This window comes from Crocodylus siamensis, chromosome 11 (genome assembly GCF_052110815.1).
Source record: "Crocodylus siamensis isolate JL-2025a chromosome 11, ASM5211081v1, whole genome shotgun sequence".
Classification (NCBI taxonomy): domain Eukaryota; kingdom Metazoa; phylum Chordata; order Crocodylia; family Crocodylidae; genus Crocodylus; species Crocodylus siamensis.
Window position 1 is genome coordinate 38503638 of NC_143405.1, and position 27421 is coordinate 38531058.

General features: G+C 42.5%; 1 protein-coding gene across 5 annotated transcripts in view; it reads left to right on the forward strand.

Moving 5' to 3' along the window:
- HDAC11 (histone deacetylase 11) overlaps nt 1–27421 on the forward strand; it is a 115408-nt gene that overhangs the window by 78501 nt on the left and 9486 nt on the right. For all 5 annotated transcript variants that reach the window (XM_090022079.1, XM_090022081.1, XM_090022083.1 and 2 more), the window contains 4 exons: nt 1849–1925; nt 5202–5264; nt 13899–13995; nt 25664–25842. In XM_090022079.1, coding sequence (XP_089878205.1) covers nt 1849–1925; nt 5202–5264; nt 13899–13995; nt 25664–25842 — 416 coding nt within the window. The remainder of the gene's footprint in view (nt 1–1848; nt 1926–5201; nt 5265–13898; nt 13996–25663; nt 25843–27421) is intronic.

Below are 27421 nucleotides of genomic sequence, written 5' to 3' on the forward strand. Positions count from 1 at the left end.
ATCAATTATCAGCAGTAGATTTGCATGCAAATTGCTTCATGAAGTAAATAAATAACAGTGACACCTAATTGCACTATTCTGCTAAATATATGTGCAGCAATAGCAACAATTCTGCCACAGTATTAAAAAAAAGAGAGCCCTTCAGAAAAAGATGTGTTACATGGGAATCAGGAATAGCCATTTCCTCAATCAAGAAATGAAATACCATCCATATAAAACTTCAGAACCTGTTGTGCTTCAATGACAATTGAGAGAAATAATAGTGTTGATGTTACATATATATTTAATTGTTTGGAGAATATTTTCCAGCAGACCAGTTGAATGACTGATTATTTACTTGTTTTAATTGAAATGAATAAATTGTAAGGGTATAATTAAAATCAGTAAGGTTCTTTTTCTATAACAGAGCAAAAAGGGGCGGTATTTATAAAAGCAGAACTGTGTATCATATTAAAGTTGTTTAGTGGACTTCATGGAAGTCACCGGTGCTGAAGTTTCTTACCACTATCTCTGTATAGCCTTGTACCATTTCTAAATATAGTAATTCCCACATAATGAGCATCTGTGCAACCTGTCGTGCTTAAAAAGAAAAATTCTGTGTAAATTTTTATCTGTGAAGAAATTTAATAAAAACAGATTTGCTATATAAAATGTATGGTAATACATCTGTCTCTTTCAGTATTTTTCCTATTATTTGCTAGCTCAGCCCACCCCAAAAGTAAATACCCAGTATAAATAACAAACAAAACCCACAAATAATAAAACAGATGCCTACACCTCTTAGTCACTTTCTTTTTATATCATTAAGTATTGCTATGGAATTACTCTGGCTTGCATTTTTATATATGACTATGTAGAACAGTGATGTGGTCCAGGAAATGATTGTTGCACACAAAATGATTTTATTTTGAAATTGCCATTAGTTTTGGAAACACCCTCATAATTGCTGTCCCACTTTGAGGAAGATGAAAAGACTTGTCCTTGTTTTACTCTAAACCTGCAGACACAACTTTGTTTCTTTTTTGAATTCTTTTGACAAGGTATTTAGCAGAATGTGCAGATTCACTGGAATTGGACACAGCCATACCATTAGCACTTCTGCTATGGCCTCAAACTTGCAATCTTTGGGCTGTCAATAGTGGGCCTTAGCACCCACACCATCCCAGGCCCTGCAGACGTAACTAGGAGTTGGTAAAGCACAGAGGTGCCCTGAATTAGTAGCATGGCTGTAGTAGCAGCCCTGGACAATGCCTTTAGGGATGGGGGTGCAAAAATAGCTGACAACTCCATGTAAGGATGTAAATACTTCAACAACATTTATTTAACTTCCTCTTATTATATCAGTTAAATGATTAACCTATAACACTTTGACTGGGCCCTTTGACTGGACATGGTGGGAGGAGGCAAGCCCTGCCAGACTGCATAGGCCCCGAGCTAAAGGGTAACCGGTACACTAACTGGTTATCGCTGCACTTATTGGTTAAGCAGTTAATCATTTAACCTTTCACATCCCTACCAGCATGACAGCCTGCATTGCCTCATGCCACAGCTGCCCTATTAGATCTCTACCCTGCATTTATACACCCATGTCATGTATGTCAAATTCTTTGTACAGTTCCAAGAATTTAAGTTCAGCATATACAGCTCCTTTATCTTGGGATCTAAGAAGCCAAACATTCTGACCAGTAGGCACCACACTAGGCATTGCAGAATAGGCTGGAAATTTTAGATTCTTTGTTCAATTAAAGAAAGAGCTCAGCTTGCTTACTGACCTTGTATTTTCAGTAATCATTTTGTACTCCACAGTATCTGGCTTTTTACTCTGTAATTTTTTCCCCTTATATTTAGGGGGTGGCTTTCACCACTGTTCAAGTGATAAAGGTGGAGGATTTTGTGCATATGCTGATATCACACTGGCTATTAAGGTAAGAAAATGTAAAAAAAAAATTCTCTACTTTTTGTGTAAATGAAAAAATACCAGTTTAGAGTAATCAAAACTGTAATCTCATTTATATCCTAATTGATAGGAACAAAAACACCCAACATTTAGAAGGAGATTGATCTGAATGTTGGTTAGTGTCTGATGTTACAGCATATAATGTATGCATTGATTACTAGGCCTGTGCGAAGCGGCAAGTATTCGCTTCGGATTCAGCCGATTCGGAGGGACAGTGATTCGATTCGGAGATTCGAATCGCTGTCCTGATTCAATCTGGCTGAATTGGATCTGAAGATTCGGCACCACTTCAGAGATTCAGCCATAGACTAAACAGGCAGCAGCCTTCACTACGCTGGACATAGCTGCCTCCAGCTGGTAAGTCTGTTGTGGTGGGCAGAGCAGGGAGGGAAGGGGCATGGGGTAGGGCTGTGCAAAACAGCATCATTTCATTTCGACTTCCGTTTTGCCATTTCAAAGGAACAGTATTTCCTTTCATTGTTTCGAAGCACTGTTCCATTTCATTGAAACTGTTTTGACGTGGTTTTAGTATTTTTTTTTATATTTTGCCCATAGGCTATAACAGGGAATCATAAAAATGCCTATTACTTTGTTATTTCTTGCCTGATTTGGATGAAATTGCAGGGATGGTAGCCCCTCCTGAGGTCACGAAGCCTACCAAGTTTCAAGGAGATAGGTGCAGGGTTTTTTGTGAAATCGGACCTTAAACTCTTCAATACAAAACTAATATGACTTGCCAGCAGCAGCAGACTGTTGTCATCCTGCACAAAGATCCGGGGGCCCACACCCCCCAAGGAGGAGTCCGGCAGAAGGGGGCAAGCAGCAGCAAGGCATAGCCCCCACTCCCAGCACTGCCATGTCTGTACCCTGCAACCCCCTCCACCCCTCTCCCGAGTCCTGCACCCCCTTGCCCCAGCTAAGCAGCTTGTCCCAGCCCCATTTCCTCCATTTCCCACACCCCTTCCATCCTCCCTCTACCCACCACAACAGACATACCATTTGGATGCAGCTCTGTACAGCTTGGTGAGAACTGCTGTCTGTTTAGTCTATGGCTGAATCTCTAAAGTGGTGCCAAATCTTTTCCAAATTGATTCGAAGGCTTCCAATTCAATTCAGACCTTTTAATTGGTCTCCAGTTTTGATTCAGTTTCAAAGATTTGGCCACCAAATCAGGCCGAATCGCTTCCAAATTGAATCAGCTACCAAAGCTTCACACAGCCGTATTGATTACCATTGAAGTGGTGCTAGATATGTGGTGAAGAGCGGTAAATTCAGATGTCTTGAAAATAAATAAAATTTTGTCACAATTCTCTCTCTGTAAAAGACTTTCCAGGTACCATAGATTAATAATCTCTTAAAATCCTCAGTGGGAGCGCTGTCCTCATCTTGCAGTTGAATCCACAGTATCCCTTGTGTGCAACAAAGTTGGCAGTCGGAGAAAGGCATCCTCCCTCCCAAGTCCAGTCACAGAATCTGGCCTATAAAGTTTTATGTAAAAAATATGGATGCCTCTAAAATAACTTCTAAGAGGGAAGGGGAGAATTCTGGAATGCTTGACCATATTTAGTATTGTATTTTCTGCAAACAACCAAGTATACTTAAGTTGAAGGAAGAACCTGTTGTAGCAAATACTTAAATTTCACAGGAATACATTTGCATAACAGGTCATATGATAAAATAATATCCGAAATAACTAGTTTTGTGTATGTTAGTCTACGCATCTCAAAGATTAATCTGAAGTGAGTCTCCCACTCATTACAGTGCAAATTGGGAGGCCATAATTCTGCCACAGTTTACACAAATACAGAAGATACTCCTGCCATTCATGTGTTAACAATTAAGACGTGTTATGGTTGTGTCTCAAAACATTTTTGAATATCTTTGATATACTTTCTCAGCCATGTGGAAGAGCAATTAAATGCATTTCAGTGCTGGTTTATGAATAACTTCAGCCAATTTGATCCTACCAGAACATTTGCCAACTCTTAGAGAGAGAGAGAGCGTTTTTTTTAATATGAATATAGTCTGGCGTTTCACTATAATTAAGATAAGGTGAATTCCCTACATAATACTTGAGAAATATAAGTCCTTGATTACCATAAACCTGCACTGCATCTTCTTAATAAATAAGCACATAAAAAAATCAGTACTTTTTTTTTTAGTTACAAGACCTAACTCAGAAAAGCAGTCTATAAAATGAGGTCATATATATGATGTGACTTGTGGATTCTTATATCTGGTCCATAAGCTTCTCAGAAAGATAGTTTTATAACCTCAGAAAATAGTCTATAATTACTCTTCCATATATAAACTTTCTATAATGAAGTTTCAGAATGACCTAGCTGTTAATTTGTTACATCTATATGTGTGTGTGTGTGTGTATGTATGCATAGAGGGATCTATGATTTTGAAAAGTGAGGTGCAGGAGCAGTGACCAGTGCGTCAGGGGTGGATGCACTCCCCCACTTGTAGCCTTGCCTCCTGCCCTCTCCCTTCCCCCCTGCAGGAGAAGTAGCTAAGAACTTCTTTTAAGTCCCTGAAAACAGTAAGAATATCCCCTTCCCTCTTCTGTTATCCCAGCTCAGTAGTATGTCCCCTCCTCTCTCATTCTCTTCCTGGCTCTTTCTACTCATGTCTCTGGGTGCAGGAAGAGGAAACATGCCTGCTGCCAGTGCTTCAGCTGAGCTGCAGGGAGTGACTGTGTAAGGAGCTGGGCCACTCCCTTTGCTGCCACTGTCTCTGGGTAAGTCCAGCTTGCTATGCAGCTGATCCCTGCAGCCCCAGCTGGAGTGGGGCAGGAGCAGCTCTGGGGCCTCTCTGGTCCCCATGTCAGCCATGGACAGTATCAGTGGCAACTGGGTCCCCCCTCCTCAGAGGCATAACTAGAAGGTGGGAGGAGCAGGAGGGAAGGGGATGTACCACTGAGCATAGAATGGAAGGAGGGGATGCTGAGGATGTCTTACCTACTTCAGAAACTTGGGGAAAAAAATCCTAAACTGCTGTTCCTGTGGCATAGTCCTGACTCCTCAAGGGACCTAGGCATCTGGGGCCACTGAGCTAGACTGTGAAAAGTGGGGTGCAACTGCACCACCACACCACCTCTGGATGTATGTGCATGTATGCGCACCCACTGTGTTTTCAGCTCAAAACTGAAATATATGATGTGAATATCAAGCTTCTAATTTGATCTCTTATTCAATTTCATAACTCTTTTTTTCTTCCACGTATTTACCTATTATTCCAGTTTTTATTTGAAAGAGTAGAAGGAGTTTCTAAGGCCACAATTATAGATCTGGATGCTCATCAGGTGAGTAAGTCTTCTATTCAGTACTGTAAATGTGCTTTGCCAAAAAAAAGAAGTCATCAGTAGATATCATCTTTATAATATAATATGACAATAAGATCATAAAAATCTAAGTTACAGAGTGCAAAGTTAAACTTAGTGCAACAGAAAACTTTAATTTAGAAATGAATTTTTAGCATTGTTGACGTCAAATCAAGCATGATAATATATTTGATTTCATTACTTTGCCTGATGTTTTTTAAATTAATGTTATATTATTAAAATATTTTCTCACTCTACTCATGGAATTGCTTCTCATTTCTGTAAGTCAGTGGTGCCAAACTCATCTGGTACTCTGGGCCAGGTGAGGGTCTCTGGGCAAGTCTGCAGGCTGGATCAGGTCATCCCAAAATCAGCATGCAGGGTCAGTTCAGTGGGGTGCTGCATGTAGTATTTTCCCCATGCTGGCCTCCTAGGCCACAGTCAGTGCATGATGGCTCCATTTCGGGGCTTGCACTTGAGGGTCAGTGTGAGGGCTGGACTTGGCGTCATGGGTACTACCTTCAGTACAGGGAGTCACCCTGCATGCAGTGCCTCACTGAACCGGTCTTTTGTGCTGGCTCTGGGGCTCTTGGGTCTAAATTGAACCCCAGGCCATCTGTGCATGCCAGAGCCAGTACTCAGGGCCAGTAGGCAGCATGTCATACTACAGCACAGAGTTGCAGGTTGCACACCACTTGTAGCGCAAACCCCAGAGAGAGCTGACTTGGTTCATTGGCTGGATCTGGCACTGTTGGTGCTGTATGTGACTTGGGCCAGCATGGGGCAGCCCTCGTGGCACTTGCCGTGCAAACCCCAGAGAGGGGCTGACACGTGCTACATATGGTGCATAGGCTAGACCTGGTACTATGAGTGCTTCACATGATGTGGGGGCGGGGGGGGGGGGGCAGCATGGAGTGCATGCTGTACTGGATCTTCCTTGTACCCTGGCTTCAGCATAGCCCAATCTAGACTAGCCCTGAAGCCAGTGTGCATGGGAAGTATAGTGGTGGAGAGCTGCATGCAGTATGCAACCCCATGCTGATCCTCACAGCTCCAAGTCCAGTCATGTGCCAGACTGGCTCCTTGGTTGGCTTAAGACGGGGCAGTTATTTTGGGCAGAGGGCTGCTTAATACATTTTGGCAAGCCTTTGAGAGCCACATGACAGGCAACCAGGAGAAGATAAATATTAATTTGCTAAATTTTTTAGGGGCCCCACAGACCAGAGAGAATGGCTTGGCAGGCCACATCCGGCCTGCAGGCCACATTTTGCCCACCCTGGTCTAAGACCTACAGGCTGTGTGTTTGACACCCTTGCTTTAAGTTACTGGAAAGTCTGCTCTTATCTATTCCTTTGTCTGCCAATCGGTAGTCTGCTAGTTCCTGACAAAGTACCATTGATATTCAGCTTTAATTGATGATTCTCTCAAGTGCTGATTAGCTTACCTAGATTATGTTTACTTAAATATTCATATAATTTTTATTGTTTGTTTTTCATCCTTTACTGTCTGGTACTGACTTTTTTGGTCATTTGCTCTCTTATACTTTAGCTTCTAAACTTTTCATGATTTTTATCTCTTGCATCTTAAGCTGTGGGCTTTAAAGTTTTTTGCCTCACACTGCAAGAAAAGCACCCGCAAAGGTCATTTAGAGATAGGATATTGAATCTAGAGGTGGAAAGGGATGGTGGTGTTAATGTTGCTCACCAGCTTAAGGGTCCTGCAGCCCTGTCATCAGCAGGTTCCATATATTGCAGATTTCAAGGGTACGTATATATGGCTTCTGTGGCACTTAGAAGGCAGGGTAGATTTGCACATTGTAGACTAATTAAAGTATATATAGCACAAGCTTTTGTGAGAAGAAGCTCACTTTATTAGATGCTGTTCTTCAGCACTTTCAAAGCAGCTTTCTGAGGATCTTGCCCCTCTGACCCCCCCCCCCCCCCTTTCCTTGAGAACATCAGCAATAGAGCCATCTGGGTGCCTTTCTCAGGTCCTCTTCTAGATTGACTTGTGTAGAGCAGAAATGGATAAGTAGAGTGCACTTGAGAGATGTTCTGCTGGGAGTATGCCAAGAGGTGATTGTGTGGATTTTGGCTTTGGGTGATTGGTTTGGTCATCATACCTCCAGGCTGAAATACCAGAGGCTTGATTGTAGAGTGAGTATGATTCACAAACAATGTTAATGCCAATATTGCCATTGCCAGGTGTCTAAAAATGAATCAGACCTCAGAAATCTTTAAGATAAACTTAAAATCATGCAGTAAGAAAATAATACTCCATTCTGGGTTGACTTTATTTTCCTCCTGCATTTAGGATGCACTGAGTGTTTGTTTCCAGTTTTTTCTCTTCAGAACTGAAAGAGTTCAGAATTTCCTGTTTTTAGGGGAAGTTGAGATTTTGACCTAACTACTTGATTCCAGTAGTTGGGGTTTAAAGAACCATTAAACATGGTAAGATTCCCAGTAAAATCATGAGAGTTGGAGTGCACCTGAAATCTCATCTGTTGTTTTACCTGTATACATAATTGGAAGTATCCTTGTAATTTATTTGTCTTCTTTTCACATAAAAGTTTCCCAGATGAATTATGTCATGTAAGAAAAGGGATGAATTCATAAATTCTTGCTGCTTATTAAGTTAAAATTCAGCAGTCTTTCCTTGCTCAGTAAAGCATGTTGGTTTGTGTGTAGGAGCTTTAAACTTCACTCTGGAAAGCTTAAATGCTTTGCTGAGTTGAGGGTCTGTGTTTTCTGCAAGGTTGGTGTAAATTTAATCAGTAATTGAAATGTTTTGACTTTTGGTTTCTTATTAGGGCTGTGCAAAATTTTGCCAGCAATTTAGTTTTAATGCTGTTTCAACTCATTTTGAGCTTGAAACAGCGAAAGCAAAATGAAACAGAGTTTTGAAACAGCCTCAAAACTAAATGAGGCAAATTGAAACGTTTCAAAATTTTTGAAATGTTTCAAGTTTTGAAGCTCAAGCTGGGCTTGCCCACAGGGAAACAGAAACTGAAGTAAGGAGGGGAGGGGCAGGAGAAAGGAGTGCTCTCATTATTGACTGTGTAGCTGACCAGTGACTGTGGTCCTTCCCTGGGGTCCCTTCCAATCCCAGTGCTCTGAGGGAGGGATGGAAAAACTGCATAAAAGGCAGTACTGTTTGAACTTCCCTGCTTTCTGCCTTGGTGTCAGTTGAGTGAGGGTGCACCTTAACACACACACAATGTCACCCACCCATGTCACGAATTTTGTCTGTCAGCAGCTAAAATTGCGGGGCCCCAGAACCCATGCATTCATCTCCTTGACAGCTGGCAGGCCTACAGTTTTCACCCCCTGTGCCCCAAGACGGACACAGTTCCACAGCTACCCAGGTCACAAGTTTTGCCTGTCAGCAGCCAGAGGTCCTGGGCCGCAGAACCCAGAAGCCCCTCCACCTATCTTCTTGAAAGCTGGCAGGCTTCGTGACGTCAGCAGGGGCTAGCATGCCTGCAGGTTTGACCCCACTGTGGCGTAACACACACACGTGACATGAGGTTTTTTCCTTTCAAGATTTTAAGGTGCAGTTTCCCTGAAACCCCTGCACCTATCTTCTTGAAATGTGGCAGGCTTCATGCCTTCAGAAGGGGCTACAATTCCTGCAAGTTTAATCTAAATCAGGTCAGAAATCACACAGTTGTAGGCTGTTTCGAGTTTCCCCATTATAGCCTATGGGCAAAACATTGAAACAGCGTCGAAACAGCAAAACTGTTTCAACAAAATGAAATGGAACAGCAGTTTTGAATCAAAATGAAATTTGAAACAAAACGCTGTTTTGTTGAAATGCAAGTCAAATCGGAACGGTGCTGTTTCGCACAGCCCTATTTATTATGACCCTTCTGGAGAGAAATAACTTATTCAGATCAGCTCTTTTCAAGGTGAATCACATGGAATCGTCTTACTATATCTAAATCTTTTCCTGTATAATAAACCAGGAACTGGAAAATAGAAACCAGTATCCTGTTCTGGTGGCTTTTATTTTTTTTTGTTTCTTTTTGGAAGTATTCATTCTTACTTTTCAGTATTCTTTGGTTTTGTCCCTGAGTAAATGCAACTGTGCAGGCTTTGTAAAGCTCATGGTTACATCTACACTTTAACCATAATGTGTTCTGGGTCCCTAAAACAATTGTTTCAGACAACAATTCTTTACAGGACAGAAACTTCACAAAATGATGTGTGCCTTTTGCTGTTAGGTTTCCAGGTAGAGAAGGGAACACATATTTCAGCCATTCACACATTTTGACTTCCCCTGATAAGAGCTCTGACAGGCAAATAGGGCACCTATACACATGCCTGATGCCTGCTCTCACACGTGCTAATTAGCATGTGTCAGAGCAGACTTGATTTGCTAATTAGCATACTACAGCAGCCTTGGTGTCCTGTATTCAGCATCCCAATGCTTCAAAATACCAGTGGTGGTGCTTTAACTTAGTGGGCAAGGGAGCAGCCTTCTAGTGCCTCTGGCTAGAGAGTTCACCTTGAGCCATGAAGATGGAACTTACATATGCTCCAGCTCCGAGGCTATTTTTCTACCAGTAGAAATGAACAATTGTAAGTTGCCCACGTCTATTTTCTTTTGTGGATTTATCCCTTAGGACTTTTACTTTTGAGGAGAGAGCCAAAGAAAACAATCTGTTTTCTTGCCATTGCAGCTTCCGACATGTCGTGCTGTTACAGTCACCTTTAAAGCATTCTTTGGTAAGGGCAAGCCTTCCATTTTATATCTCAGTTGAACTTGGAGCCCTGTGAATGAAGATCATCTTGCATTTTTGTGCATGCTTATTTCATGGTTAGATATGTTCAAGTGAATAAGCTAAAGAAAAGCTAGATTAAGGAATGTCCTGGATGGATTCCTAAACAAGTCTTATCTATATAAACAAAAAACACACAAGCCCTACTTTATTAGGATTTATCAAACCACTCTTAATCTGTTTGTTTGCATCCTCTGGGCATGGAATGATTTTTTTAGTGGTATGTCAAATATGTGGTCTATGGGCCAGATTTGGCACATTGAGACATCTCACCTAGTCTTGCAGGACTTTATGGATGGACCTGCTACTGAATTCCCAGCAATGGATGGGCACATGTGTTGGCAATGAAGGGAAGTATTAAACCCAGAACCACCACTTACCCTGCCACTCTTACAGTTTCATAGTTTCTAGGGTCGGAAGGGACCTCAGCAGATCATCTAGTTTGACCCCCTGCCGTGGCAGGAAAGAATACTGGGTTCAAACGACCCCAGCAAGATGTTCATCTAACCTCCTCTTAAACACCCCCAGGGTAGAAGCCTGCACCACTTCTCTTGGAAGTTGGTTCCAGACCCTAGCCACCCTGACCGTGAAGTAGCGCCTCCTGATATCTAACCTAAACCTACCCTCTGCCAGCTTGTGACCATTATTCCTGGTCACTCCTGGCAGTGCTCGGGGGAACAGTGACTCCCCCAATGCCTGCTGATCCCCCCTGACTTGTTTATAACAGGCCACAAGATCCCCCCTCAGCCTTCTCTTTTGGAGGCTGAACAGGTTCAGGTCCTGTAGCCTCTCCTCATAGGGCCTGCCCTGTTGTCCCCTGATCATACTTACTTACTGTCCCCTGATCATTCTTACTGCATCCAGATTTGACCCAGGGGGCTTCTTGCAGTCTGTATCCAGCCTGGGGTGCAGGTGAGTTTAACATAGAATCATAGAAAATTAGGGTTGGAAGGGATCTCAGGAGATCATCTAGTCCAACCACCTGCTCAAAGCAGGACCATTCCACCTAGATCATTCCAGCCTGGGCTTTGTTGAGCCAAGCCTTAAAAACCTCCAGGGATGGAGATTCCACCTCTAGGTAACCCATTCTAGTGCTTCACCACCCTCCTAGTGAGAGAGTTTTTCCCAATATCCAACCTAAACTTCCCTTGGTGCAACTTGAGACCACTGCTCCTTGTTCTGTCATCTGCCACCACTGAGAACAGTCTCGCTCCATCCTCTTTGGAAGCCCCCGTCAGGTAGTGAATGGCTACCATATTCCCTTCCAGTCTTCTCTTCTGCAGACTAAGTAAGCCCTGATGTAAATTTCATCGATTTAAAATATAAAGTAGAGCTCTCAAGCAGAACACATGCTACTTAGTCTGTGACTTTTGCAGTGGGCTGTCTGTTCATTTCCAGCTGCAATCCTACACAGAGAAAATCAATACAGTCTGGGTCTAGATCCCTAAGAGACCACCTATCTTGACAACTCTAATTAGCTGTTGTATCTTTGAATAGTCCCTTCCTTTGTATGTCTTGGGACTCAGAATGAGAGTGCTTGACTCCAGAATTTACCTCTGTTCATGTAGCAGGAATACTTTGACTTTTAGGGCACAACGAAAGGCTAATCTTTTTTTCTTATGCTTTGCCTTATGAAGCTGCTATTGGTCAGTGCTTTGCTTATCCTCAAGGAGGTTATTTAGTGCTGACGTTGATCCTGTTGTACTCTCCACTCACTCACTCACTCACTCTCTCTCTCTCTCTCTCTCTCTCTCTTTCACTCTAGTTATGTTCTGTAAATCCAAATCCATTAAGCTTTTAGGCATTCATTTTAGACTCTGGACCATCTTTGTGAAAAATGTTTATGCTAATCATTGCCTGAAATAAAATAATGATTTGCTGAATAATAAAAAAGAAAAGCGATTGATTAACTTCATATGAATAAAAACAATCATTTAAGGAATGCAAGATGTCTGAGAAGTAGAATTTTTTTCTGTTATTTAGCTTAGCTTCTTTCCAAGACCTGAAGAATGGTACTTTGTGCCTGAAAGTTTGTCAGACTTCTTTCCCAACTCTGCTGCTGGTTAAATAAAGGCTATCACAAAACAAAGCAGAACAGCAGTCCGCCATTACATCTTTAATAAATTTTTATTACCATCACGGCTACAGTAACATTTCAACCACTACACATTATATTAGAATTATTTTTAAGTTTCACTTTTTAAAACTGATGTTAATAGTACTGAAATTCAAGTTCATATTTTAATACAAAAATACAGTTTTATACATATGAAATTTTTCTTTGCTTTTCAGACATTTTGGGGGAAGGGTCAGGGTTTTCTCTCAGCTTGGTGCAGAAATCACACTTGGGTACATATGTTCACATATGCACATCTTACATTTATTAATACAGTATGTGTGTGATTTCTTCATGTCACTGAGAGAGAAAGATGACCTCTACAATTGTCTGACAAACTAAAGAAAAAAGGATAGCAGAGAAGGTCATATTGGCTTCTCTTTCAGCTACAGGGACAATCCTCAGTTCTACAAGTAACTAGTAGATATTTTAGAAAAATATTAATTACACTAGTTCCAGTTTTTACTAATATTTTACCACTTTCTCAAACATTGTCAGCAAAAATTAAAATGGATATGATCTAAATGACTGGTTATAGAAACTCATCAAATAATCAATTACTGTGTTTGATTATTAATTATTCAGAACAGCCCTGGTGTTTAATTATATTTTATGGTTCTTAGCTGGAGGGATAAAACTATCCCAATAAATGTGTTGTAAATTTAAACTGAGTTGTAGCTCCATCTTGTGGCCAGAGTATAAAAATATTTTTTCTTGCATGTAATTTCTCAGCATGCTATTTCTGAGTGTTGTTTTGTATCCCAGAAGAAACAAGAAACTAGTTATAATTAGTTCAGCATACATAATCATCACAGCAGTCTTTACAGGAGATGAGTTTGACCTTCAGTATTTGTAATGGAAAGCCTGACTCCAGGCTAGTGGAGTACAGAATATCTTCTACTGGAGAAGTGATTTACTATGTATACCAAGAGCAAATCTCATATTTGGTACTAGGATTTTCAACATAAATCCTAATAAAGATCTAAGAGGTGGAAGCATGTGGACTTGTTCTACAAACCTGCTCAGTCTGTATTGTTAGACTAAATACTTTTGTTGTCCAGAAGAAATGAAGGTGTTATTTATTTTAACTACTAATATAATACCAGAATTCAAAGAGGAGAGAGGAAGCAAAATGATCCGATTCCCCCCCTCCCCATCCTTCTTTATTCTCTAGTCTAATATTTCAGTAGAAATTATTAGCTTTATGGTGATAAAATACAATGATACAATGTGTTGTTACATTACATGACTCTTTTCCCCTGTGATCTTTCCTGAAGATCAATTTACATTTTTTTGACTATCAAAAAAATTCTGATCCTGGTTAAGCTCCTCTGAATAGTGGCCAGATTTCTGGAATATAAAATGATGTTGGTTCAGTTACAGAGATAGAAGTTGGGAGATCTGATTTTCTGTTCTTGGTCACAGATTTTCATTGTGACACTGAATGATTCAGTAAGAAAGCTAAAGAACGATACCCAGTCTTTACAAGTGGCAAAGTAATACTTCTGAATCTCCAAATGCCTATTATGATGCTGATTTAACAAAGCTTAATATGAAACTGAGAAACTGATATAACAGAAAAACCTTTATGGAAACCAGTAAATGAATGTGTATGGAACTTTACACACTGCATCTTTGTAATTTTTGTTTCCTTAATGCTCACAGGTTTTTTAATTCTTCATGGATTTGTTAGAATTAACCAACTGTAATTTCTCTTTAGGGGAATGGCCATGAAAGGGACTTCATGGATGATCAAAGGGTATATATTATGGATGTGTACAATAGGTATATTTATCCAGGGGATGGATTTGCTAAACGTAAGTACTTTTCAAACTGATATGATCCTAAAGGTTGTTTTTTTAATTGTAACAGAGCAGATGCCTCTAATGAAATTATGTTCATTCTGTGATGAAATATGGTACACAGCAATGTTACACAAAAGGTCGGTGAAGTTGGCAAAATAAATGTCATAATGGCAAAACTAGCAAATAGTTGCAGTAAACACTTGCATTGTCTGTCTTTTCTGATTAGTCCCTCCCTTCTGGTTCTTTCATTGGCTGAGATTTGCACACAACTTAATTAAAAGAAGTCATTGAGAAGTCAATGAAGAAAACGTCATTGTTTTAGAGGAAGGCTGTAGTTATACTTCTTCCTTTAGTCAAGACCAAACAGAAAGTTTGCCTCTATAGAGGAGATGTAGTTTACACTGGCAAAAAAGTGGTTTTTGACAGTATCTCTTTTTCCCAACTGAAATTAGCTCATAAGAGGAGTCTTATGCTGGTTTGCTCAGGGCTTTTGGTAGACTAGGAAACACAGAGTATCACAAACATAACATTCCTATACTAGCAAAAATTTGTAGTATAGGCCACACTTTCGAGGTGGATTGTGGGGGTTGCTTTTTGTTTAGTTTTTTTGAGGGGGTGGGCAGTATTTGAAAACCATACAAATTAAAAACAGAAATGGGAATGGTTTAATTTGTTTTCTATATTTTTCACATCAGGGAACAAAGTTCTTCGTTGCATTTAGGGACAGCTGGCTGGCTGTATTTTCCTGCTTTCAGTCAACTTCAAAGTAATAATCTGTTTAGGTCATTGTGTTTGTCTTAAATGTTTACTTCCGGGGGCATGAGTTTTTCATAATTTTTACCAAGTTACACCATCTACTGGTAGTTTGGTCCTAGTTAAAAGGCCCGTTGTCTCCTAAATTTTGTATGGTAAGAAGTATATTGTTTTACTACTAGTTTAAGAATTCTTATGCCTGGATTATATTTTGCCAGAAAAAAAAATAAAGCCTGGTTTCTAGTTTGCAGAAAATGTCATTTTCTTTTAATGTGTATTTGATTTGAAACAAACTTTTTTGAAATTTCCGGCAAATAAGAGACTTCCAAGACCTCACAGCTCTTAGTGAAATCCACAAGAACATCAATTTCCCTGAACAGTGCTAACCTCCAAGGCCTCCAGCCTTAGGATGGATCTACCAGTTGACTACTGGATCTTCCCAAGTCTCCAGACCTGAAGCAAACCCTCTAAGAATCCAAGAGGAGTTCCTATGTAATCTTGCCTTGAATGCAGTGAAAGTTCAGAGAGCCCAAATTTCTAAACAAGACTTTTTCAACTCAGTGAAAGGGCAATTTTCCTATCAATTCTAAAGGCATCTGCCTTTTTATGTTTGTTCCATTTGATTTGAGGCATTTGCACACGATGAAGAAAAACAGAGCAATGATCAGATCTTGTTGGCAAAACAGAGAGCGTGACATCTCAGTAATCTTGTTTATTATAATACGGAAGCAGCTAGATACGGAGAGGGAGACTTAATGTTGGCAGTGTAGCTTTGTTGGTCATAGTCCTCTCTGGTAGGCCACAGAGACCATTGCAGAGGCACTTGCTTAGCTTATAATTTATCAGGTAGCTCTGAGCTCTCCAACTTTGAAGCAGCTGCATGCCTTTCAGGCTGCACCAGTGGGGTACACAGGCCCCTGAGCTGTCTGCCATATTGACACCTGCACCCAGTCCCATTGCTGCACTGTGCCAGCCTGGGTCTCACCCTGAGCACCCTGTGCCATGCTGTACCATGCTGCACTGCTCCTGGGGTAGTCACAGAACACCGAAGCTGAAGGAGGGAGGGAAGTCCAGAGACTCTGGCTGCTTTTGCAGCCAGTGACTAGGGAAGTCACAACTGTGACAGGTGGCCACCAGTTAAACAGCCCAACTGTGGGGGGTGGGGTGAGAGGCAGGGGAATGGAGCCTCCCACCACAGCCCTAGGCTTCCCCCCCACTGGGGGTTCTCCCTTGCTACCTCCCCACAAACAGGGCTGGCTGCACAGCCCTGCTCCCTGCAAGTCTCTGCCTCTCACCTGCAGGGAGTAGGAGGAGAACAAAGCCCCCTGCTCTAGTTTTGGCCCCCCTGAGCTGGGGTCTGCCCAGGTGGTTTCCCCCACCCCTGTCTCAGCCCCCTCTGAGCTGGGGTCTGCTACTGGTGCTGAGCTCCATTGGGATGCACCAAGAGGCCTGTGTGGGCAGTGGGGCCTGATCCTTGCCTCTATAGAGCACTCCTATGCCCACTGCTGGGCGGGGGAACCCCTCCCAAAGCATAGGGCTCCCCCCTGCTGGGCAGACTCCAGCCTTGGGTGGGGGGAAGGGGTTGAGACCAGGTGGGAGACTTCGTTCTCCCCTCCCTCCTGTGGATCAGAGACAGAGACTCAGAGGGGGCAGAGCTGTGTAGCTGGGCAGGGATGGGGATCCCCTCCCCCATGATGCAGAGCCTCCCCCCATCTGGGCAGACCCCAGCTTGAGGAGCTGGGAACGGGGTGTCTGTTTCCCCCCATGTGGAGGGGACAGCAGGGGGTTGGAGGCATGCATTGGACAGCCAATGAAGGATGGCTGAGCTTGGGTGCCCTTAGTAATGTCTGGTACATTGGGAGGCAAGTTCTTTTGGTAGATGTAATATTTTTTATTAGACCAACTGAGTAGTTGGAAAAAAGTTTTTTTAAGCCATCTGATAAAATCATCCTTCTTCAGGCATAGGGAGTCTCTGCTGTTCTGAGTCTCTTCTGTCCTTGGAGTCTCAGAATAGTAGACTCCCTAAGCCTGAAGAAGGGTGATTGTGCCTGAAAGCTTGCAAAGAACTTTCTTCCCACTCTACTCAGTTGGTCTAATAAAAGATATCACATCTACCCAAAGAACCTTGCCTGCCTATGTCGTTAGACCAAAAACGTCTAGACGGCTACAACCAAAAACCCTGGTACACTGGGAGACGTGAGCGCACCTCCTACCTTCTGGTCTTGGCTAGTGTATGTATCTGTTTGTCTTCCTCGGCCAAAGAGTGAACATGAACCTTGTTTATTAACACTCCACACTATACAGCTCAGAGAACCCTGTTATGATTGGATCAATTCTCCATTGGGCTTTTGACTGTCTGTATTTATCCTACTTGAAGCATAGATGGAATAGCATTCCATGACTTTTTCTGATGAGTAATTTTTCTGTCAGATGTTGAAAGAAATTTTCCTATGTACTGCTCCCTGCATAAGGCCCTACTGAATTCAGGACAAAAGTGTGGCACGCTAGGGCTCCTTTAATTTTGTACATCCCACTGCCCCACCCCTCCAACTGCTGACTGGTAGAGGGGCTCCACTTGCAGCTCACTCCTGATTGGCGTGGAAGCAATAACTACAGTTTTAAACATAGATTTAATAGATTTCTAGGGTCAGAAGAGAAGTATTAGATCATTGAGTCTGACCCCATGCTCTGGGCAGGAAAGAGTGCTGGGGCCAAGTAACTAGAACCAGGTGTTTGTCTAATCTTTTGAAGACCTCCAAGGTAGGAGAAAGCACCACTTCTCTTGGAAGCCCATTTCATATTTTGGCAATCCTCACTGTCAATAATATCTTACTGATAGCCAATCTAAATATGCTCTCCTTCAGTGAATGGCCATTATTTCTAGTAACCCCCAGGGGTGCCCTGGTAAACAGAGTATCCCCTATTCTCTGCTGACCTCCCGATGAGTTTGTAGACAGCCACAAGATCACCTCTCAGCCTTCTCTTGCAGAGGCTAAAGAGATTCAGGTCCCTCAATCTGTCTTCATAGGATTTTGCATGCAGGCCCTCAACCATACCTGTAGCCCTCCTGTAAACCCTTTCCAGGTTATCCACATACCTTTTGAAGTGCGATGCCCAAAACTGGATGCAGTACTCCAGCTGCAGCCTCACCAATGCTACAGAGAGGGGAAGTATCACCTCCCTAGACCTGCTTGTGATGCACTTGCTAATGCAGGAAAGCCTTACTTATTACTTCGTCACACTGGTAACTCGTTCTCTTTTGCATTGACTATGACTCCAAGATGCCTTTCTGCTGCTGTGCTGCTTAGAATGGTACTTCCTAGTCTATAGGTGTATTGGAGATTCCTTCACCCCATGTGCAGCACTTTGCACTTATCTTTGTTAATTTGCATCTGATTCTGATCCACCCATTTCTTCAGTCTATCCAAATCCACCTGAATTCTCTCCCTACCCCCTAGTCTGATTACTAAACCCCATAGTTTGGCATCATCTGCAAATTTGGACAAAGTGCTTTCTACACCCTCATCCAGATCACTGATGAAGATATTGAACAGTACTGGCCCAAGGACAGAGCCTTGGGGGAGACCACTGCTCACATCCCTCCAGGGAGAAACTGACCCATCCACCACCACTTTCTGTGTTTGTCCCATAAGCCAGTTTTCCACCCACCTGACCATGAAAAAATCCACGTCATAGCTACTTAGTTTACTTGTAAGAATTGGGTGCGACACTGTCAAAAGCCTTTTTAAAATCCAAGTAAATAATATCTACCTCTACTCCTGCATCTGAGCACTTTGTGACCTGGTCATAAAAAGAGACCAGGTTAGTCAGGCAGGATCTGCATGCTATAAACCTATGCTGGTTGGCCCTTAACATTGTTTTACCTGCTGGCCACCTACAATTGTGATCCTTAATGATTTTTTCTAAGGTCTTGCCAAGAATAGAGGTGAGCCTAATCAGCCTATAATTATCCGGGTCCTCCTTCCTCAACTTCTTGAAAACAGGGACCACACTGGCCCTTTTCCAGTCCTCTGGGACCTGTCCTGAGTACCACAAGTGCTCAAACAGTTGTGTCAGTGGTTTCGCTGTGACACTGGCCAATTCCTTTAGTATGCTTGGGTGAAGATCATCGGGGCCTACCAACTTAAATATGTCCAACCCCTCCAAGTGCCCCTTCACTAGGTCAGCGCTAACCATTGGTGGATTGGGATCTCTCTCAAGCCAAACTAAAGTCTCATTGGGAGGTGTGTTTGTATTCATGTCCAGGAACACAGATGCAAAGAAATTGTTTAAGAGCTCAGCTTTGTCCATCCTGTTTGTTATGAGTTGCGCTAGTCCATCCTGTAGTGGCCCTGTGTTACCCTTCTTCTTGCTCCCTATATACTTAAAGAAGGACTTTTTGTTACCCTTAATCTTTGTTGCCAGCCTGAGTTCCATTTCTCCTTTGGCCTTCCTTACTGCTTCCCTGCAAGCGTGAGACAAGCAGGTATACTCCTCCTTGGTGGCTGTCCCCTGCTTCCACAGCCTCTAAGCCTCTCTTTTCCCCTGCAGGCTTTCCTGGATTTTCCTGTTTAGCCAAGAAGGTTAATTGACTGTTTTGCATCCCGTTATGTGTACTGGGATGGTATCCCCTATGTTCCTGCTGGATCAGTCCCTTGAGGAACTCAGACCCTTCCTGGACTCCCAACTCACCAATGTTATTACCCTTCAGTCCCATTGTATATAATGTCCTGAGCTCGTTGAAGTTGGCCTTCTGGAAGTCTAGCACTTCTGCCCTACTAGTTGTCTTTCCCACCTTGTGCGGAATATTGAATCCTATCAATAAAGGTGGTCACTATCTACTAGATTACCTTGTACCTGCAGATCCCCCACCAAGTCCTTCCCATGTGGCCAGCACCAAGTCAAGTAAGGCATTTCCCCTAGTGGGGCTGCATACCTCCTGTCTTAGATGCAGGTCCTGGATGCAGGTTAGGAATGTACGTGAATGGGCAGACCTGGCCTACTGCTTCTCCCAGCATATGTCCAGGTAATTTAGGGACATGATGCTGTCTTTGTCTCCCTGCAGTCAGCAGCAAGCAGAGGGCCCACCGGGGCCCCTCAGCCAAATCAGTGGAAAGAGACAAAAATATTATCATATTTAAAACTGCAGTTTTCACCTCCCTGTCAATCAGGAGCAGGGCACCTGCCCAATCAGTTATGGAGGGTGGAGGGAGGGCGGGAAAGTGTGGGGGAAACTGCAAGTTTAAAGGGGCCACAGCATACCCCACTTCTGCCACAAATTCGGTAAGGCCTTATGCACAAGGCAAGGATTTTATTTTTGTATTTGTTTAAATATTATACTAGACTTGGCTGTTTGATATTTAAAAAAAAAAATTAATGCAAAGTAATAGGGTAGGGTAGTTATAGGGTAGTGTCCTGTAATCTTACCTGAAAATATATAAAGCATCTGTAACACATTGGTCATTAGGGAGGGAAAAAAACCTACTAGGTTTATTTAAGAACATCTCAGTGGTGGATGAATTTCTGGAGTGCAAAGTGTCAGGGTTACAGAGTCTTGTTAGCAGTATATTTGGAAAGTGCATGCCAAACATCAGAATAATAGGCTACACCTGCTATTGATTTAATGACAACTGTGACTACTTAGAATTGATTCTGTGTTTTTATTAGACTAAATATTTTGAAAAAAATTCATTCAGGATGACCTAACTGTAACTAGGGATCATGTTCCCTGCAGAATTGTAGTTTACAACATAACTAGAGAAGATGTAATTTTATAAGCATGTAGAAACTGAGGAATCTCTAAATAACTTATAAGCGTTTGGAAACAAATAAAACTCATGCAGCTGTTAGAAGCCATAGTATAAGTTTGATGGCATGTCATAATTAATTTTGGGACTAGTCAAATTACAAGGCAAAAGCCTAAAATGTGTTTTAAGCTTTTGATTTGGTTATATTTGATAGAGAAATTTATGGCAGGTTTGATTTTTTTTTTTTTTTAAACGCTATCATAATATAGCCCTCTTAATTTTTTTATGTAATTGTCACTACAAACTGCACACTTGCTTCGTTTACATGATTGACAAGAAACACATGCAGGACTGGATTTTTGTTTTACTTACAAGACCTTTATTCATTTACATTCAGGCATACACATTTCAAAATATTACATCAATAATGATCATCCACAGTACATCCTGCCTACTAACAGTAAATTACTAACAGATGAATTTTGAAAGAATGGCCAATGCATTCTTTTACTCATGTTAAATGGCAAGATTTCTGGCATGTGGACTATGACTAGGTTGCAACATTTCCAAAGAAACAAAGCATTTAGTTGATTTTTAAGTGTCAAGCCTTTGTTAGCAAATCATGGCTATGTTTAGGAAAAAAAAAACAATGTGAAAAACTGATAGGCCAAGGAGTCCCAGTGGCATCTCTGCCCTTCACGACTGATTGGCCAAAAGGGCTGCTGTTCCACTGCCCCCACTACTGATTGGTGGAAAGGGGTGGGGCTGCATGACAGGCAGCCCTCTCAGCCAATCAGTGGCAGAGAGAGGAGGGGGCAGCTGCCATCTTGGCTGCTTCCTTGGGTGCTGGTGGCTTCTCTTCCCCGGCAGGCTGCTACAGTGGCCATAAGCCTATTATTTTCAGTACATTTTTTCCCCCCAGTGATTCTAAAGATTCTCTGTAAACACGCAAGTTCCGCATTTTTCCATAGCAAACTGATTTCTAGAACCCTGCTGATTAGTAGCCAAGTTATCCATTACCTATGGCTCTGTTATGTGTAGTGCCTCACAATCTTTGTTTATCTTCACAATTCCCTTGTGGCAGGGGGGAATCAGGGTCAGGGGTGGTGTAGTGGTACAGTTGTACCCCCATTTGATTCCTGATCCACCTCAACTTTAAAACCAACAGTCTGGGAGGAGCGGTGGTATTTCTATTAAATGAAGTTCTGAGGGAGTCAATTAACATCATGGATCATTATATTCTATTTGATCCCTGCTAACTTCTCTTCATTCCTCTGATATTAATGTTTTTCTCTTCCTTTTAATGGTTGTGATATTCCACTATTCATAGTAGCCTTTCTTCTGCAACTTTGCTTTTTGTTAGCCATTTCTGGTAACGTCCCTCAGTTCACAGTGCTGTTTCACAGACTTCTTATCTCTAGCTAAAAAAATTAATTTAGGTGTCGTAATATTAAATTAGGTATGGAAATGACAGACAGTGAAGTATTGGGGTCACTTTAAAGACACTTAAGACTAGATTTTGTTTTATGAATCCGAATGAGACTAGATTTTGTTTTATGAATCCGAATAAGAGATGTATATTCGGCCTGTGTGAATAGTAAAGTATTCGATTCAGATTTGACTGATTTGAGTGATTAGATTTAGAGATTCGGATCACTGTCCCAAATCAATTTGGCCGAATAGGCTTCTGAAGATTCAGCGCTGATTCGGAGAGATTGGGTGATTCAGATTGGCCGAGGAGAGGCAGGCACAGCCGGGCAGCTGTAGGTTCTCCCATGGCTCCTCTGGCTGTGCCTGCCTCTCTCCAGGCGGGAGCCATGGGAGAAGCCCCCATGGCTGCCTTGCCTGGCCCCATCCCCCACCCGGCCCCAGCCTAGTCCCAGCGCTTAAGAAAAAAAAGCCCCACACTCACTGGATGCAGCAGCAGTGATTGGGCCTCTGGGTGCTCATGGCAGAGCCCCTCTGTGCAGCGCAGCACAGTGTGGGGCAGCAGGAATTGCTCCTCTGCCTGGCAGTTGAGCAGCAGCTGCCCCCCGGTACAGGTGCAGTGCAGCTTGGCAGGGTGCTGTGTGCTGTCTGGGAGCTGGGGCCACTGGGGCTGAGTAGTGCCAGGCTCTGGCTGACATATGGAGCCTACCCAGCTCCCAGACAGCACACAGTGCACTGCCTAGCCATGCTGCCTCCCACAGCCCCACACTGCATGGGGGGGCTCTGCCATGAGCCCTCGCAAGTAAGTCCCAAATGCTGCTGCTGCAGACAGTAAATACGGGGATTCTTCTTTTTTTTTTTTTTTAAAGCTCTGTGACTGCAGCAGTGGTGACTGGGGCCTCCAGGCCCCTGTGGCAGTCCCCCTGCACAGCAAAGAGCAGAGAGGGGCAGCAGAGATCACCCCCCGCCGCACTTGGCACCCATGCGGCAGCAGTTGCATTGTGCGGGTGCAGCGTGGCTCAGCAGGGTGCTGCGCGCTGTCTGGGAGCTGGGGCTGCTGGGGCTGAGTGGTGTCAGGCTCTGGCTGACAGGTGGAGTTGCCCCAGCTCCCACACAGTGTGTGGCGCCCTGCTGAGCCACACTGTACCTGCATCATGGGGCAGCTCCTCTGCGGGTGCTAAGTGGGGGGGAGATCCCTGTTGCCTCCAACTGCCCCACATTGCAGAAGGGGGGGGTGCGGGTCTCTGTCACCAGCCCTCAGAGGCCCCTATCGCTGCTGCCAGTGCCGGGCCTTTTTATTTTTTTATGTACCAGGAGGCTGAGCCAGGTGGGGGATGGGACCGGGCAAGGCAGCCATGGGGGCTTCTCCCATGGCTCCTCCAGCTGTGCCTGCCTCTGCCTGGCTCAGCTCGTGGGGGGTGGCGGCACGATGCAGGTGCAACTCGCTCCAGGTGGCAGCCCGCATCAGTGCTGGGAGTGGGGGCTGTGTCTTGCTGCCACTAGCCAGCCAGTGTGGGATGTGAGTGTGGCAGTGCTGGGAGCAGGGGCTCTGCCCTGCTGCCACTTGCCCCCTTCTGCCTGGAGCGAGCTGTGGCCGCATCCCATCCCCCACCCCAGCTAGGCAAACAGCAGCAGGGCAGAACCCCCGCTCCGAGTGTTCCTGCACCTGCATCCTGTGCTCCCCCGCCCCCCTCCCTCCCTGAGTAACACGCCCCCCTGCCCTAGCTGGGCAGCTTGTCCCAGCCCCAATCCCTTCCTCCCCCACACCCCTTCTCTCCCCCGCAACTTCCCCAGCCCCAACAGACTTACCAGCGGGTGGCAGCCGTGTCAGCTGCCTGTTTAGTCTATGGTCGAATCTTTTCTAAAGCTTTTCTGAATCGATTTGGATGCTTCAAATCAATTCAGAGCTTTTAATTGGTCTCCTAAATTGATTCATATTCATGATTTGGTCCCCGAATCAGGCTGAATCTCCTCCAAATTGAATCAGCTACCAAAGCTTTGCACAGCCCTAATGTATATTTAACTATAACAACTGCAGGACTAATGAAACACACTCTTTTGACTATTTTGCTAGCTGTGGTTTTTTTTAAACTTCATATATTATCTAGCAAATCAGGGCACAGTTCAGTAAAGTTATATTTGTTTTTGCTTTGAACTTAAACTGAATAATATAGAGCTAGGCCCTTAGCACATTAGTAAAGCTTTTAATTTCTTTTTAAGTAGAGAAAAGTGTGTGTTGAGTTATTTGTGATGATGCACCACACAATCTGCACTCCCCTTTTCAAAATCCTAGATCTGTCCATGGGGATAGGGTTATTAAATATGTGGACTTGATGCACAGACAGGGAAGGCTAAAATCCTGAAAGGTATTTAGGCACCTACTTCCCATTGATTTCACAGGGAATCAGGAGCCTACATAAGAGTTAGGCATCTGAATGCGTTTGAAGATTTCTGCGCCAACATGACTTGCCTGACCTCAAGCCTCAGGGGAATCTCTGGGGCAGCACTGGTAGTAGGTAATTACTTAAAACTTAGCAGCAACTAAACAGTGTAAAAATTAGTTCAACCAACAGCAGAACTATGGAACAAGGTTCCGTGGTTGTCATAACTTCTCTTTAGTGACTTTATCTAACCAGTACTTATCTTTTTTTTCCTCTGCTTTATAAACTCTTTTCAGCTTATAACATTATTTCCTCAGAACATGATCTATATGTTGTCCAAAGTTATGTGCAGCTGTGCATAATTTTATGAACATTTATGAAGCAACAAGAATGGAAATCAGGAAAAATAATATCAGAAAGAATGTAAAAGATGAAAAGGACAAAAATGTGGAAGAAAACAGAACACTTAGCTGCAGTGCTGGAGGACTGGAATGAATCAGTGCATCTCATCTCACAAAGATTGTTAGGGCAAATTAGTATTTATCATATATTTTATTTCTGTTCAGTTATTCTGGAGGCTCCAGTCAGAATTTTAGGCCACAGTGTATTTTGTTATATACTTTGTGAGGCTCCATTTCCTCCACCAAGCAAGAGCTGAAATTTATTTGAATGATTTATTTCTATTTTAATTTATTTTTAAAATATTCTAAATTTTCTAGTTCAGAGACAGAAAACCTTGGGCCTGATCTCCTACCCTTCTCCACTATCCTCTGGGACTTTGATGCCTTATTATATGCATTTGTAGCACCTTGACCAAACTGAATCTTCCTCAGCAGACCTCAATATCTGTGTGGAACATAATTGACATCAAGATAGTAAATTGGTACAGTTTTGCTGACAGATCTGATTGCGGGATGTTCCGTTTGGGGCAGAGCTATCTCTTTTAATACTCTTAAGTACTTGGTCCATTATTAGTTTGGTGTTTTTCCTAATTTTTGTCTTACTTGCCAAATATTTGTGGAATAAATATGACTGAAAGTTTCCCTTATTCAACAACCACTTCCTACTTGTTTGCTAATCATTTGCTAAGAAAGGCAAGTCTCTTTTATTCATTTTTCGTGATATTTTTTCGTCTAAACATAAAAATGTTTCCAGGTTGTAATGTCGTAGCTTAGCAGTTATTTTCTCTCAAGAAAGCAGTAGCTAAAATCACCTTTTAAATTTAAGATCCTATGAAAATATTATTGACAAGATTTTGATAAATCATGTAATTTTTTTTCCCTTTTGCTTTTGTGTAAATCTTGCTTTTTCTTTCTTATCCCCAAATAATTTTGTTTCTATGATCCATTACTATTAAAACATTACTTGCAGGAGCCATAAAGCGGAAGGTTGAATTGGATGGGGGTACAGAGGATACAGAATATCTTCAAAAAGTACAAACACATGTAGAAGGGACATTAAATGAATCGAGACCAGATATAATAATATATAATGCTGGAACTGATATCCTGGATGGTGATCCTCTTGGAGGTCTAGCTATTTCACCTCAGGTTTGTATAACATTTCTTCATAAGAACTACCATTTACTGGGTCAGACCACAGGTCTATTTTGCTCGGTATTCTGTGTCAGACGGTAGCAGAGAGTAGATGTTAAAAGGGAGAATTAACTGGGTATGACCATGGTAGACAAGGTTCTTTGGATGAGGGTTTTTTCCACTTTTTTCCTCTCACTTGCAGCCTCCAGCATTTAAGGTCTAGGAGGTTCTAATTCAGAGGCTGTCCCCCTAACTCCCATGCTCAATAGCTACTGATGCCCCTTTCCTCCAAGAATTCATCCAATCCCTTTTTGGGGATTTTCAGAAGACTTTGTGGGGTTGGGGGGGCGGGGATTGCACTAAATACGAATACCGAGGATTGGGTCTACTGTAGCTTTGCCTTTCAACACTAAAGGTTTGAGACTACCTCTGAGGTTTGTCATACCCATTCAACCAGTGTTCCTGGTTTACTGCCTTGTGTTGGCTCTCAGCTATGTTGTTCTTCCTCATGCCACAACCACACTTCTTGTATTGAATCCTGCTGCTTTTCCAAACTGCATCCTTCATCCAGAGTTTATTTTCTGATCTCTCTCTCTCTACCCTATCATTGTCCTACCCTTTTGCTAAATGCCAGGTTCTTCTCTCTCCATCCCCAGGAAAGGGTGAATATAGTTCCTGCTTCTAGCCCATAGCTAACGATATTAAATGGGAGCAGTAGAAGGAAAAAAAGAAAGAATGGAGGTGTGTTATGGGGTCTTTTCTCCAGAACATTATCAGATAGTCAGTCACATTTAGGAAGATTTTAACACTTTAAAATTGTCATATATAATAAAGCAGGCTTGCTGAGTATTTAGCAGTGCTTAGAATTTTTTACCAGAAAAACTTTTCACTGTTAAATTAAATTAATCCTACACATACCAAAAAAGCCAAAAAGTAAAACAAAACACATCCCCAAAGTAAAAAATCCAATATGCTTACATATTTCCCTCACACCCAGTCTCACTCTTCCAAGTCTCCCTTGCTCTATTTCAACATACTTTCAGCCTTCTATTTCTTACTTGTATCTCTCTTATTTTCTAATTTCAGCTATTTCCACCTTCCATTCCCCTGCTTCAATACCACCATAGTTTATTAAATAGCCTCCATTCCTTTTAAAAATCTGCTTTCTGTTATTTGCAAATTCATTTTCTCTTCTCTCCATTCAGCCATCTTGCCTATGCCACTCCTTCCTTTTTCTTCCTCTCTATCCATGTTATTGCCTTGCACAATCCATTCTCTGGTTTTCCCCCACATACCATTAACTATTAATTCTTCCCTCTATCATTCATACTTTCCTGATTTCCTTCAAGCCATTCTGCATTCTCTCCCATCTCCTACACCAGTTAAGCCATACTGTGTAATCATTTAATCCTATTTGTCTCCTTCTAATTTATCAGTGCTGTTCCTACCCTTTCCTTTCTTCAGGAATTCTTTTCCTTTTCTAATTAATTCAGTTTTCAGTTTCTCATCCCATCTTTACTTGGTTCAGCTAGGATATTTATGTATCAGAGTATTTCCCTCTTATTCTGCTAAATTTTGAATTCTTAGAAAGAAA